Source organism: Mustela erminea, chromosome 11, assembly GCF_009829155.1.
Source record: "Mustela erminea isolate mMusErm1 chromosome 11, mMusErm1.Pri, whole genome shotgun sequence".
In the NCBI taxonomy this organism is placed as follows: Eukaryota; Metazoa; Chordata; class Mammalia; order Carnivora; family Mustelidae; genus Mustela; species Mustela erminea.
The window spans coordinates 75041318-75055513 of record NC_045624.1 but is presented as its reverse complement, the minus strand read 5'-3'; the positions used below and the strand labels follow the sequence as shown (position 1 = coordinate 75055513).

The 14196-nt window shown below is 40.9% G+C and overlaps 1 protein-coding gene across 11 annotated transcripts in view; it reads left to right on the top strand.

Annotated features, from left to right (window-relative positions):
* ADAM22 (ADAM metallopeptidase domain 22) overlaps positions 1-14196 on the top strand; it is a 218870-nt gene that overhangs the window by 138289 nt on the left and 66385 nt on the right. For all 11 annotated transcript variants that reach the window (XM_032304700.1, XM_032304699.1, XM_032304711.1 and 8 more), the window contains exons 5-7: positions 2047-2129; positions 7521-7584; positions 9684-9753. In XM_032304700.1, the coding sequence (XP_032160591.1) occupies positions 2047-2129; positions 7521-7584; positions 9684-9753 (217 nt within the window). The remainder of the gene's footprint in view (positions 1-2046; positions 2130-7520; positions 7585-9683; positions 9754-14196) is intronic.

Sequence of the window (14196 nt, the reverse complement as noted above, 5' to 3'; positions counted from 1 at the left end):
TAGATCCCCCATAGGTTCTAGGCCCCTACTCATAAGTAGTGTAGGGGAAATGACACAGGCCTTGCATTTACTGTTCACACAAAGTTTGCCTTGGTTCTTAGAGATTGTGACCTATGTAGAAGAGCGATAGCAATCTTTCTTTAGCGGTTATGTGTGTAAATTGAATGGAACAGTAACACATAGTAATTTTTTTTTAGAGAGCTAGAGAGAGTGCATAAGTGAATGTGTGAGTGGGTGAGGTAGGCAAGGAGGGGAGGGGCAGAGAGAGAGAGGGAGAATCTTAAGCAGGCTCCACCCAGCAGAGAGCCCAAGGGTAGGGGCACACTCAAGCCCACGTGTCCTCTCTCTCTATCTCTTCATGACTTTGAGAGTATGACCTGGGCGTATGTAAATCAAGAGTAGGGTGCTTAACCCACTCAGCCACCCAGGCGCCCCTATACATAGTATAGTAGTAGCAACATTTATTGAGTGCTTACTAAGTGTCAAGCATTATTCTAAACTCTTCATGCACTTTAACTCTCTTTAATCTTCTGAACAACCTTGTGAAATTGTTACACCCATTTGACAGATGACACAGGAGGGTTCTGTAATTTGCTTCAGATTGCAGAGCTAGTCAATGAAGGAGCTGATAGCTCATGCTGTTAATATCTTCACCAAACCAGCCTTACCCAGATAGTCAGTGTCTGGCTTTATTTCTGTGCTGAAATCTGTGGTTTACTTGATGATTCCTCCTATCAGGCTTCCAGGTGGAGTAACACCCTTTTCTTTCTTACCCTCTGTCACATCTACCCTCCGTCCTGGGTTCATGATGCTCAGTGACTCCCTTGGGGATTTGGAGGTGTCCCAGGAGCAGTGCCCTTTGACCTGTTCTCTGCCACCTCCCCAGAACTGGGCTCACCCGATCCTGTAGGTTTATCTCCTGAGAAGCAACCGTCACAGGCCAGGCTGCCTTCTTGGAATTTCAGTGAAGAGAAAGTCTTCAGCCTTGTTACATCCTGTGTGTTCCTGTTCTTTCCCCTCCGCTTGTCAAGCCCTGAATATTTTAGGTAGGATTAATCCTTAAGGCAGACTGTAAAGCCAGCCGGCCACGTTTGCCCCTTTAAACCACCCATTCTATTAGTCCTTTCTATCTCAGTATGTCAGTTGAATTACCAGCTTTTAGCTTCTGAAGAAATAGGAGATCAGTGGGAGAATGGAAAAGGCCATTTAGAACAATGCTTCTCAAACTTTAATGTGCATGTGGATCGCTGGGGACCTTGCTAAGATGCCTTTTATAGTAAGTGGGTGGGTGGCAGCTGGGGTTTGGGATTGTTTCTGACCAGCTCCTGAGTGTCTCAACCCCCACTGGCTTCTAGACCACACTCTGAATGGCAGGTATTTAAAGACTGAGACACCACCCTGAGGCGGCAGAGGACTTACCCTATTACCTCTTAAAAGAACATTTAATCCACAGAAATGAGTCTCATGGGAATTAATGTAACCAGCTGCCAGAAGAAACTTTGGAATTTCAAGCCCCACCCAGACTGCTTACTGGTAAAGCCATTCATGGTTGGAGAACAGAATAGCATAAACTTGTCAAGTTTTATTATAAACACCATTAAGATAAGCATTTTCCCCTTCATCAGTTTAATTTAGTGACTCTCCAATGATGACTCTACATATTTACTTCAAGTATGGGAAAGAGGATCATCTTGCTGCTGCTCAAGGTTGGGTTTCTCTTGATGGGGGAGATAGAGGATTCTGCTGATCTTCATGCAGGAGCCCCAAGGGCGTTTCAGTATCTGTTGCTTTGTTCTTTCTCTCGTCATCTACATAAAAGGCAAGTTCAGTCAACTTTTATTTCGCCTGCTTTTGATACGGAGATGGCTCCCTGGGAGTGTTTATGAATAATTCTGTTAGAACAGGTTTGATAACAACTAATCTGAATAAGGAAATATTCTGCAGAGCTTTGTACGTGGAGGTGTGGTGTGGGCAGGAACCTGTGAAGTGATGCTGGTGATTCTCCTGATGATGGCAGAGCCTGATGCTCTCTGTTTCTGCTTCCAGGGAGGAGAACACTGCTACTACCAGGGCCACATCCGAGGAAACCCCGCCTCCTTTGTTGCATTGTCTACATGCCATGGGCTTCAGTAAGTGTCTTTAGTTTTTTGTACCGTCCATTCTTTCCATCCCTTATTTGCTTCAGGTTTAGTTCACTGTAATCAAAATCTCAATTTTATGTCAAGAAATAATTTTAAATCCGTGATGGGTCTGATCTCTTTCTCTTCTGAGGTTTATAAACTCAGCAGGTTTTGAAATCAGAGTCGCAGAAACAGACCAGGGTCTTTGGAATTGTGATAGGATACCCTACAGTGGTGTTTGAAGCTTTTTTCTAGTTTCATCCAAGTTGTGACAAGAGTGACTTGGGTAACGTTGATTCTCTGGAGGCTTAGCCCCTTGGTACTGCTCTGCCCCTACTCCTTCTGGATGTTAGTTTTCATGTTTTTATGGAATAACAGAAATTTCAGTGGGTGGAAACTCTTGACTCCTTGCACAAAGACAACAGACTGCAAGTCACCTCAAGAGCTCATGTGTTCTAGCCAGAATCCCACCTAAAACCCACAGCGAGCTTGTGGGAGGGTCCGTCTGTTCTCAGAAATCTCTAAGGAACAGAGTTTATCCTTCCTCGGGGGGCCTCGCTTCCTTTCTCATAACCTTCATTATCAAAGAATGTTTGCTGATGTTTACCATGGGAATAATCTACTTCCTCCGTTCTGTCGCTGATGGTGTTACACAGGTGGCCGTCTCTTATTTATTTTGTGAACCCCTTATAAAGCTACTGTGTCATTCCTCTGCATTCTACTTAGGCGAAATCATCTCAGTTCTTTTTTGTTTGTTTTACTTTTGGGGGGCACAGCACAAGTCAGCACTTTAGTTCTGTTAAAATTTTGTTTGGAAACTTGAAAATGCATTCTGTCAGCTCCCAAAAGTTTGAGATCTAGCTTTTCCACAGAGCTGGCAGTTACTGAGTGTCTGCTGTGTGCTCCCCCAACTAGGAAAATCAAGGCAATGAGAACATGACTCCTGTCTCAGAGCCCACTGGGGGCAGCTCAGAGCCCACTGGGGGCAGGTAAAGCTAGCTCAGCTTCCTCCTAGGGAATGTGATAGGTGTATTGGTTTTCTTTGGGAGAGAAAGTCACAGGAAAAGGTAACAAGAGAGTGGGCCCTGAGGAATGAGGTAGTGCTTGAGAGCTCCAGAGAAATGTTACCTGAAGAAGCTGGAGTTGGCCCAAGAACGGGCTTTGATAGAGTCTCCCGAGAGCAGGCTGCACAGAGGTCTTGAAGATAGCTAGGAAAGAGAAATAACGGAAGAGCCTGGAAAATCGAGCTGGTCTGCCTGAGCCGTGCCTCGGGTCAGGCATGGGCAGTAAGTATGTCGGAGGCAGAAGGGAGAGAATGTGGGAACTCTGGAACTTCAGTAGCCAGGAGAAGGAGGCCAGCTGCCTGAGAGCCCAGAAACCTCCATCCGCTTACTCTTGGTTCTAAAAGACATTTACTTATTTTAAATAAGTTATTTGACTAAAGAGACATTTTTACAAACAGGAATCCATGCCTTTTATCTGAGGGCCTTAGTTTTCTTATCTAGAGAAGGAAACATTGAAATGCCCTTCAGTAACAAAAACTGTTCTATCTGATCTCAAGATGATCACAGCTTTCAGCTAAGAATAGTCTCCTGGGCCCATCGACATTTGTGACAGCAAATGTATGATAGTGACAAAAGGAAGAGGCGGTTTTCCCTCTCTCCTTAAAATCTCAGCCCAGAGTTACCATATAAGCATCTTATCCAGGACTAGTCCATTCTGCTTTCCGGTTTTCCAAGCGGACACTGTATTTCTGAGAAGCAGTGAAAAGGCATCACTGAGAACCCGAGACCAAGAGCTTGCTACTCACCCTGATGGAAAAGAAACTGTAAGGAAACTTCAGTGACTAGATTAGGAGTAGAACCCAGAGCCAGCTTCAGTTGTTTTAAGAAAGTAAAATTTACCTCTACCTTGAGAAACTTTTTCATTTAAAACTAAACAAAAGGAGATAAACAGAATATGCAGCATATGTCTAAAAATACTATCAGGATTGCATAGAAGCATGTTTGGGTGTTCTTAGACTTTTATGAGTGTAGTAGATAAATTTGCTCTTGTTCCTGCTTGTTATTTAGTAATTATTCTCATGTTGATTTTTACCTTCTGAACAAAAATTGCTGACAAATATTTTAAGGGCTGTTAATAAATATTAAATAATTTATGTTGTCTCAATTACAGTGATTTGAATTTGAAGTAGATTATTTCATCCATGACTCATCTTTTATAAATCACCAAATATATAAGGAGATTTTTTATTTTTCTTGATTTACTGAATTCAGTTGAAGAACATAAAGGAGAAAAATAACCAGATTTATGTTTTTTCCATAAAGAACCTGCAAATGCACATTTTATTTTTCACATTTAAAGGACTAATGGGCAATATTTTGGTCCTGATACTTTTGATGTTATGACAAAATCCTGTAGCTATGGGAACCTAAAAGAACGGAATCAAATGTAAGTTTGTTGCCCTCTTGTGGCAATTTATGAGAATGGCTGTTTTTTTTCAAAATCTTGTTTTGATCCAGCATTTTAAAATTTCAGCTCAATTGGCCTATCATAAGTAGGCCCTAGCTGCAGGTTTTTATCAGATATATATACTGTGTGTGGACTTACTGAACTAATTGGAATTTATATAAATATAAGAGAAAGGTTTCAATCCTCAAAGCAAATAAAACTTACACTTTCTTAATAGTTAAACAATTACTAATGGCACATTGTCATATGGGGAGCCATAATTTTCTGGATATATATGGTCTCAGATTTTGCTTTCTTTACACCATGTATCATGATGTTTAAATCCAATAAAAGTCACTGATTTTCATATTCCGTGCTGACCTGATGCTAGAGGAATAGTACCCTGTATTATTTAAACAAATCAATCTACTTACTGCTTGATCAGCATAGCTATGTGAGCTTTGGCAAAGGGTGATGGTTCTGTACAGTTTTCTGGATGAATCTGTCCAGTTCTCAGCAGGGACAGAGAGACTGTCTATTGTTGTCTTTGGTCTACTGTTTTGAAAAGGCTCCCCCCAATTCTGATTCCTTAGGCATGTATTGTCAGTAATATCTTGCAGAATGCATCTGTTTATCTTTACATTCCAAATGCAATGTCATCCGAATTCAAAAAGCATACTTTGGTTGAAAACCTTACAGATGTGAGAGTAGCTTTTCTACGGGTATATGAAAGTTGAGGACATGTGGAAGATACTGCAGCAGGAGTGGAAGTATTTGTATAGAGGCAGAGCTGGAGGCCATTATAATTATAGCTCAAGGAAACCAACTGATTTCACGAAGCCCTCAGTGAAAGATAAATACTGTTCTGTGCCTAACAGTTTGGGTCTCAGGCGGTCCTTTCCATGTAACACTGAAAAATGACTGCAGGAAGTCACACCTTGCCCCCCCTTGAATGCCTGAATGACGAGACACATTTCTTCAGCATCGTGAGGGACTTGATCTTAGTAGAAAGACCATGTTCTCCTAAAAGGAGTGGCCATTGGGATCTCTCTGGATGGAGCTGACGCCGTATGTAGGTTAAAATGCCCTCCAGAGGATTCCTTCGTTGGCGGATAGTCATCTCCAGCCTAAGAGGTCAAAACCCAACTGCAGAATCATGCCCTCCTCCCTGCATCCTGCTTGCATGTGCCCAGGCCATTCCGTCCTTCCTGTGACTTTGATTAAATGGGAATTCCATCTCACCAGGTACTGAGGTCGAAACCTTGCAGTCTTCACTGACACCACTCTTTCTTTCATACTGCATTACAAATCTGCCAGTAAATCTGCTTGGTTGGTTGTACTTTTGAAAAGTCTCCACAATTTGACTTGTTCTCCTCATCTCCACCAATACCTCTGCGATCTAGGCGGCTACCCTCTTTTTTCGCCTGGATTATCGCAATAACTTCTCCATTTGTATCCAAAATACTAATTTAGAACAGCAGTTGGAGCAATTATTTTCAAATTTAAAATTGTTTTAAATTTTGTTTAATTGTTTCCCTCTGCTTTTAAACCCCTGCAGTGGCTTCACATGCCTCTCAGACTAAAAGCCACTGCCCTTAGAAGGGCCTGCCTCATGTGGCCCCCTACTCTTCCTCTGATCTCATTTTATGGCTCCCCTAACCCCCCTCCAGGTACACTGCACCCTTGATGTTCCTGGAGCACACTTAGGGCTCTGAGAGTGACACGGTCTTTGCTCAGATATCCTTATGGCTCATCCCTTCACTTCTTTCAGATCTTTGTTCAAATACCATCTTCTCTAGAAAGCCTTTCTCTGAAACTCTGTATAAATCAACAGTCTTCTTTCCTTGGTCTCTACACCCAGTCCTCTGGCACGATTTAGTGCCCTTGACCTGTTTTATTTTTCTCCCTAGAATTTTTCACCACCTCATACATATTTAGTTCATGATTTTTTTTTTTTTGGTTTTTTTTTTTTGTCTGTCAGAATTGGTCTGTTTTTGTCCACTACTGTATCCCCAGCACCTAGAGCAGTACGATGTAGGTGCTTTGATGTATGCTGAATGAGTGAATGGGTGAAGAGGTAGCCAACTGCAGATGGGCAATTCAGGAACCAATCTGCCTGGGCGCTCTCTCTTCCTGCCTGTGTTCCTCCTGGTTATGTAATTTGGACAAGTTACTTCATCTCTTTGGGCTTTGGTTTCCTTTCCTGTAAAATGAGTATAGGCCAATGTATGAGTGTACCTCCCTCACACATTTGTGGAAAAGATAAAATGAGTGTCAAGTTTATAGCTCTGGTAAGCTGTTGAAATGTGTTACCTCTTGTTAGGAGAGCAGGTGTGTGGTAGGAAGGCAGTTCTCGGGAAAGTCCTTGACAGTCTGCATCAGAACCGCCTGGGGTTTGTTTAAAATGCAGCTAGCTTCCTGCGCCCTCGCCAAGAAATCTGAGGAAGGCCCTGAAAGTCTTACATTTTTCAAGTTCTCCAGATGACTATTTGCATATTAAAGTTTTAGAATTACATATGTTGGAAGGAGGATAATGGATCCCACAATTAGAGAATGATAATCCTGAACCTAGGCAAGGGTCAGGACAAGGGGACCCTGCTGCTGATGGGGAGTCAGAGGGAGGGGTCTTTCCCTCTTAGTAGTGTGTGTATGTGTGTGCACACGTGCGCATGCACACACATGTGTGGTATGGTGCAGTGTGTATGTGTATATGGGGTGTAGTTTTGGGAGGTATGTTTGGTATGGTGTGTGGTATGTGTGGAGTGTGTGTGTGTGTGTGTCTGTATGTCTGTATGTCTGTATGGTACGTGGTGTGTATCTGGTGGTGATGGGTGGGACTGGGAGTGAGTGTTGAGAAGTAAATCGGTCCTCTGGCAGCTGCTTTTAAAAGAATCTTGTTCTGAGGCAAGAGTCGATAGCCATGCCTAATTATTTTCTTGTCCTTGGCAGTGGGATGTTCTATGATGGGAACCACACCTATCTCATTGAACCGGAAGAAAATGACACCTCCCAAGTAAGTGTTCCTTCTGTTTTGCTGTAGCAAATGTCAAAATTGATATTGGGAGCTTTTCCCTTCTTTTTTCCTCCTCTTTTTGTCTCTATTTTATTTTCTTATTTTTAGAGTCGGAATAGTAAATATAAATATATTCATATATATAAAATTAAATACTAAGTTAAGGGGTGCTCACGTGGCTCAGTTGTTAAGCATCTGCCTTCAGCTCAGGTCACGATCCCAGGGTCCTCGGATCGAGCCCTGCATCAGGCTCCCTGCTCGGCGGGAAGCCTGCTTCACCCTTTCCCACTCCCCGTGCTTGTGTTCCCTCTCTCACTGTGTCTCTGTCAAATAAATATATAAAATCTTAAAAAAAAAAAAATGCTAGGTCAAAATCACAAGGTTTTTTCCCCTCTTCTGAAGTGTTCTGAAGCCTCCATTTTTGTTCTTTCTATATCATAATGTGTTATGAGTTGTCTTAGTTCACTCAGGTAGTCATAACAACCTAGTGGGGACCTTAAACAACAGAAATTTATTTTTGCACAGTTCTGGTGACTGGAAGTCCAAGATCCTGGTGCCGACAGGGTCTGTGTCTGTTGAGGGCTCTGTCCTTGGGCTGTGATGATGTCCTTTCCTGCTGTGTGGCCCACATAGCAGAGACACAGAGCAGTGGTGTCTCTTCTTAGAAGGGCACCAGCCCCAACCCACCCTTACGACCTATTTTAACCTTTATCACCTTCTCATAGGTTCTTTCCAATACAGTCATGTTGGGAATGAGGAACTAAACATAGGAGTTTTGCGGGGGGACACAAACATTTAGACTATAACAGACCAATGCAGTAGAAATGGGATTTCCACTTCTCTTTCTTCTCTAGATTTCAGATTATTCTCTGTTGCCCATTGTCTGTAAAACCTTGTGCTGATGAAATGTAGAGAAATCTACATTTAATAAATCTACAATTAAGTTTTCTTAATTCTCTCCTTCCCTTTAGTTTCAACCTTCATTTTCCACAAATTAGAAAAGCATTGAGTTTATATGCAGAGAAGCTACATAGAACCTGCGGAGAAACATAACACACTTCCATTCTTGCTCTGTGCACACAGATATTCTTGTATTCAAGTGTCCAAACACTTGGGGCAAGTAATTTCTAAAAATACACACTGTTTTGCCACCCATAAAGGGGAACTATTTGTTTTGTTTGTTTGTTTTTTTAAAAGATTTTATTTATTTTTGCGAGAGAGGGTGAGGGAGCATGAATGGAGGGGGGTGCAGAGGGAGGAGCAGGCTCCCTGCTGAGCAGAGAGCCTGATGTGGGGCTCCATCCCAGGACCCTGGGATCATGACCTGAGCTGAAGGCAGACACTTAACTGACTGAACCACCCAGGTGCCCAAGGGGAGCTGTTTGTATTGTGTTGTATTTTCTGGATGCCCGTTGTTGGCTTTTATATCACTTCGCCTGGACAGGTGATGTTATTTACAACAATATCATGGTCATGAAACTTGACTATGTATGACATTCTTTGTTTTTTAATTGAAAGGAGCCAGAAATAACTCTTTGAATGTTCATTAATTTTCTTAGATGAAACATGGTTTTATGTCTGTTGGTTTGTCACAGAACTTATATGAAATTTGAATTTTGGAGCAAGGTCCACTCGGGCATCTACTTGCACTAGTCATCTTATTCCCCAATACGAGATGATTGTGAGCTCTGCATGTCTTTGCCTGGTAAAACTATCTGGCTCTAAAAATGGGGCAGGGATCCATGGAAAGGAACCAGTTTTGAAAAGCATTAGTCCATTTTCCCAGATGTCTTACTTCCCCTTGGGGGAAGAAGTTTATTCATTTATTTTCCATTACTACAGGCTTTGGCTTCTCTGTCTGCAAAGGCATTTTGTTTCTAATAGGAGCTCTCTCTGGTGCTGGGGGAATCTGGGAGCAGGGGAGGGTTGTGTGGGGGCCTATTGCCTTTCCAAATCCAGGAAAGTGCATAGTCAAGCTGTGGTTCTTTTAGGAGTCTCAGCTTCTTGAGCTGTCATTGCCTGTGACTAGAGATGACTGGTTGGACTGGATAACTGGATAACTGGTTGGTGCTTAATCTCGGTTGTTTGTGTTCCTTCAGGAGGACTTCCATTTTCATTCGGTTTACAAGTCCAGACTGTTTGAATTTCCCCTGGATGATCTTCCATCCGGTATGATACTCATATGATGACTTTGAAAAAAAGTCAACTTTAATAATTCATTTAATAATTCATTTGAGCTAATCTATATGTGGAATACCCTTCGCTCTTGACTGCTCATAACGGTTTTGGAGAGAAAGTGACATCGAGTCAAGGACCTCAAGAGAGAATAAAATGCAAGCTGACTTCATGTTTGTAGTGGATGAGTTTGGAAAGATACAGCTTAAGCACATTGAAGGAAGACTTTCTAAAATTAGAAAAAAATCAGTAAGGTATTTCTGAGTGGAGAAATAATGTTAGAGCAAAAATTGGTCTGCATAGACAAAATATAGAAAACTTCACTTCCAGTGAGATACCAATTCTGTAAATATAGGGATGAACTTGTAATCATTTTACTATTTGTTTTCCTCAACTCTTTGTGCCTCGTTTTAGGAAATAACGATTATAGATTAATACTTTTTATTATTATTGTTTTTTAAAAATCTGTTTATTCATTTTAGAGAGCAGGGAGGGGCAGAAGGGGAGGGAGAGAATCTCAGGCAGACTCCCCATTGAGCGCGAGCCTGATGCAGGGCTCCAGCCAGATCTGTCAGCCTTGAGATTTTGACCTGAGCTGACACGAAGAGTAGGACACTTAACCAACTGCGCCTTCCAGGCGCCCCTAATACTTTTTTTTTTATTATGTGCTTTTTTTGTGAAATTAGTCTTTGCTTCTCATGTGTGTTTGTTTACAGGCCCATTTATTTACAGATGTTAGTTTGAGTTGCTTCCAAACCTTCACATGACTAGTAGGGCAGAGTACTTACACTTGGTGCTCATTAGCAGAGCAGTGATTGTATGGAGGGCCTTTGTCTTCAGCTTTACAGGACTCCTCGGTTTTCTCCTCCTGAAGGTAGACCATACTCTGAATGTCTAATGTGGAGAAGCTTCCTTTCCTACTTAGTGAGCCCTGACCATGGCTATAGTACATTCTAATTGTTAATCTTTTATCTTCACTACAGTTCTGAGAGATTGATAGGGTTATTCACATTTTGTAGGTGAAGAAAAGGCAGGCTCAACTAGCCTGTCTTTTCCAGGTGCAGCAGCTTGTTGGGGGCTGAGCAGGGGTGGGGACTGTGCCACGGTGAGAATGTGCGCTGGGAGAGAGGCGCAGGGGAAATGGAACAATTCTCTGACGAGAGCACATCCTTATAAACTGCTGCTTAGGAAAACCACTGAAATGTTTACCTGGTTGGGGCGCCTGCTGGCTCAGTTGGAAGAGTACCCAACTCTAGATCTCAGGGTTGTGAGCTCAAGCCCCACACTGGGTGTAGAGATTACTTAAATAAATAAAAACTTAAATAAAAAAAAGTTTACGTTGTTTCCTCATTGGAAAATGAAATGAGTGTTTCCTAATGTTCCTTCTCTTAGGAGGTTCATAACTCCTTGACCTTCTGCAGGTTTCTCTCCTGCTGAGAAAAGGCTAGGGGATCCTGTTTTATAGAACTCACTATTTTGAAAAATCTGCAGATAAGCATACAAATGCTCTTACTTTACATAGGGACTTTAGACTGTCCTGAGTTACCTTATGAAACTTTACAATCCCTGTGATGAGCAGAAAATAAATCAGGACTAGCTGCCTGAGAATAAAACTACAGTCTAATAGGGATTACTGGAAGCAGCAAACATTAATTAATATTTAAAGTAATAAATAAAGATTCCTATAAGGAATGCAATCCAATTGTACAATTTTTTTAGAATAAAATGTTTCCATCATAGTAAATTTTTTTTTTTAAGATTTTATTTTAAAGCTATCTCTATACCCAACATGGGGCTCGAATCTACAATGCTGAGATCAAGAGTCAAATGCTCTATCGACTGAAACAGCCAGGCATCCCTGATCATACAGTTTTTTAAAAAACTTTGTTCAGGGTTTCTTTTCCACAGAAACTTTAAAGATGACTTGGCACTTTTGCTTTCATTAAAAATAACTTCGAACATCTTCTTCCAAAACTCAGGTCTGTCTCAGTTAGTTTCTGGCTTTCTTTTCTTGTCAGAAGTTGGCACTATCAATTTTAAGAGTGTTATTTGTCTTTCTAGATGCTTGGATTTATTATGATAAATCAGAAAAAAAAATCTTGTGAAATAAGCTCAAGAGTAAGCTTATTTATTTTAAATATAATAAGGTTTTCCTGGGATTTGGATTATCAATACCTTGTCTTGCTGTGCATTATGTACTTCCAAGAGAGAGAATATGATCAGGTGTTCCCCAAACCTGTTTAACTGTGGAAGCTTTTGTTTTCTATGACACATCTCTTGGAACCAGTGTCCCTAAGAAAACAGCTGAGAAGGGGGCACCTGGGTGGCTCAGTGGGTTAAAGCCTCTGCCTTCAGCTCAGGTCATGGTCTCAGGGTCCTGGGATTGAGCCCCGAATCGGGCTCTCTGCTCAGCAGGGAGCCTTCTTCCCCCATCCCCCAGCCACCTCTCTGCCTACATGTGATCTCTGTTGGTCAGATAAATAAATAAACAATCTTAAAAAAAAAAAAAAGAAAGAAAGAAAGAAAAAAGCATCTGAGAAAGGTTTATTTATTTCCTATGGACCCCTTAACACTGTCTGTTTTTTAAAATTCCTGCAAAGAAATATATAAATCTTGTATAACATTATATGAGTTTTGGCACACGTGCACTCCCTTGGTGAGATTTGGCACATTTCTATCATCCTGGTATCTTCCTTTGTGCCTCTTCCCAGTTGGTACTACCCACTTCTGCAATCCCTTTTCTGACTTTTAGGTTAGCCTGTTTTAGATCTTCATGTAAATGGAATGACACATTATGTCCAGTTTCTTTTGCTTAGCATATGCCTATGAGATTAATGTTGTCAGAGATTAGCAATAGTTCATTCTTTTCAGTTACTGGGTATGTTCTGCTATTTAGAGTTACCATAGTCTTTTATCCATTCTGTTGATGGACATTTGGGTTGTTTCCAGCTTTGGGCCATTACGAATAAAAGAACTCTAAACATTCTTATAAAAATCTTTTTTGTGGACACGTGTTTACGATTCTTCTATCAAATACCCAGCAGTGGAATTATTGGGTCTGAAGGTAGGTTTGTGTTTGTACAGTAGGTTCTCACACTGCAGTGCACATACAGAGACTGCTGGCTCCGTGTTGAGAGGTTTTTTTTCAGGCTCCTGAATTGAGATATGGATGACATTAGAAGAAAGCTGTACCATTAGGTATACCTAATACCATTAGGTATTGTAATTGTTTACAACTTGACGAGTTTATAGAGTTTATAGAGATAAGTGTACATCCATGGAGTTATCACCATAATCCCTGCCCTGAGTGTGCCCATTAACTCTCAAAGTTTCTTTCCACCATCTTTATTATTGTTATTGCGTTATTAGTAGTATTAGTGAAAAGATTGCAACATAAGATCTACACTGTTAGCAGAATTTATGTATACAGTATAGTATTACTAATTCTGGCTGTTCTGCTGTACAGGACTTTTAGCACTTACTCCTCTTGTAGAACGGAAACCTTGTGCCCTTTGACTAATACCTCCCTGCTTCCCCCTTTTCTCAGCTCTGGGCAGCTGTCATTCCATTTTCTGCTCCTAGGAGTTTGACTGTTTCAGATTTCTTATCTACGTGGTATCATGTAGTATTTGTCCTTTTGTGTCTGACTAGTTTCACTTAGTGTAATGTCCTTCAGGTTCATCCATGTTATCACAAATGGAGAGATTTCTTTTATTTTTTTTAAAGGCTGAATAATACTTTATTGCATATTTATACCACATTTTCTTTATCCATTCATCCACTGATGAACACTGAGGTTGTTTCTATATCTTGGCTTGTGAATCCTGCTGCAATGAACAATGGAGGACAAGTGTCTCTTTGAGATCCTGATTTTAATTCCTTTGTCTACCCAGAACTGGGTTTACAGGATCATATGATATTCGTATTTTAATTCTTTGTGAGGAACTCCATACTGTTTTCCATAGTGGCTGTACTGGTTTCTAGAGTTTTTGATTCAGTACATCGTGGATGGGTTATGAGAGTTTGCATTTCCCACAAGACCAAGGTAATGTTCATGCCGTTAGTTTTTGGACTGTACTCTGAGCACTCTGGTTGTATGAAAAATTGCTGAACCTTTTTCTAAAGTAGTTGTACCATTTGGTACTCTCATCAACACAACCTGAGAGATCTAGTTGTGTCACATCTTCATCAGCATTTTGTGTCTCATTCTTTAATGAAGATCAGTCATGGAAGACCAGGTTGGCTATTCAGAAGATTCTTGTTCAAGAATGTGGTGGTATTTATAGGAAAAATAGGAGAAAATTTTGGAGATAAAACAGTAATAATGTTTGAAACTTTTTAAGTTGTATTCATTCATGATATATTTTAGTTAGCATGTATATGAACACAATTATTTTGATTAATATTCTGTATGTCTTTAAGTGTGACGTACATTAT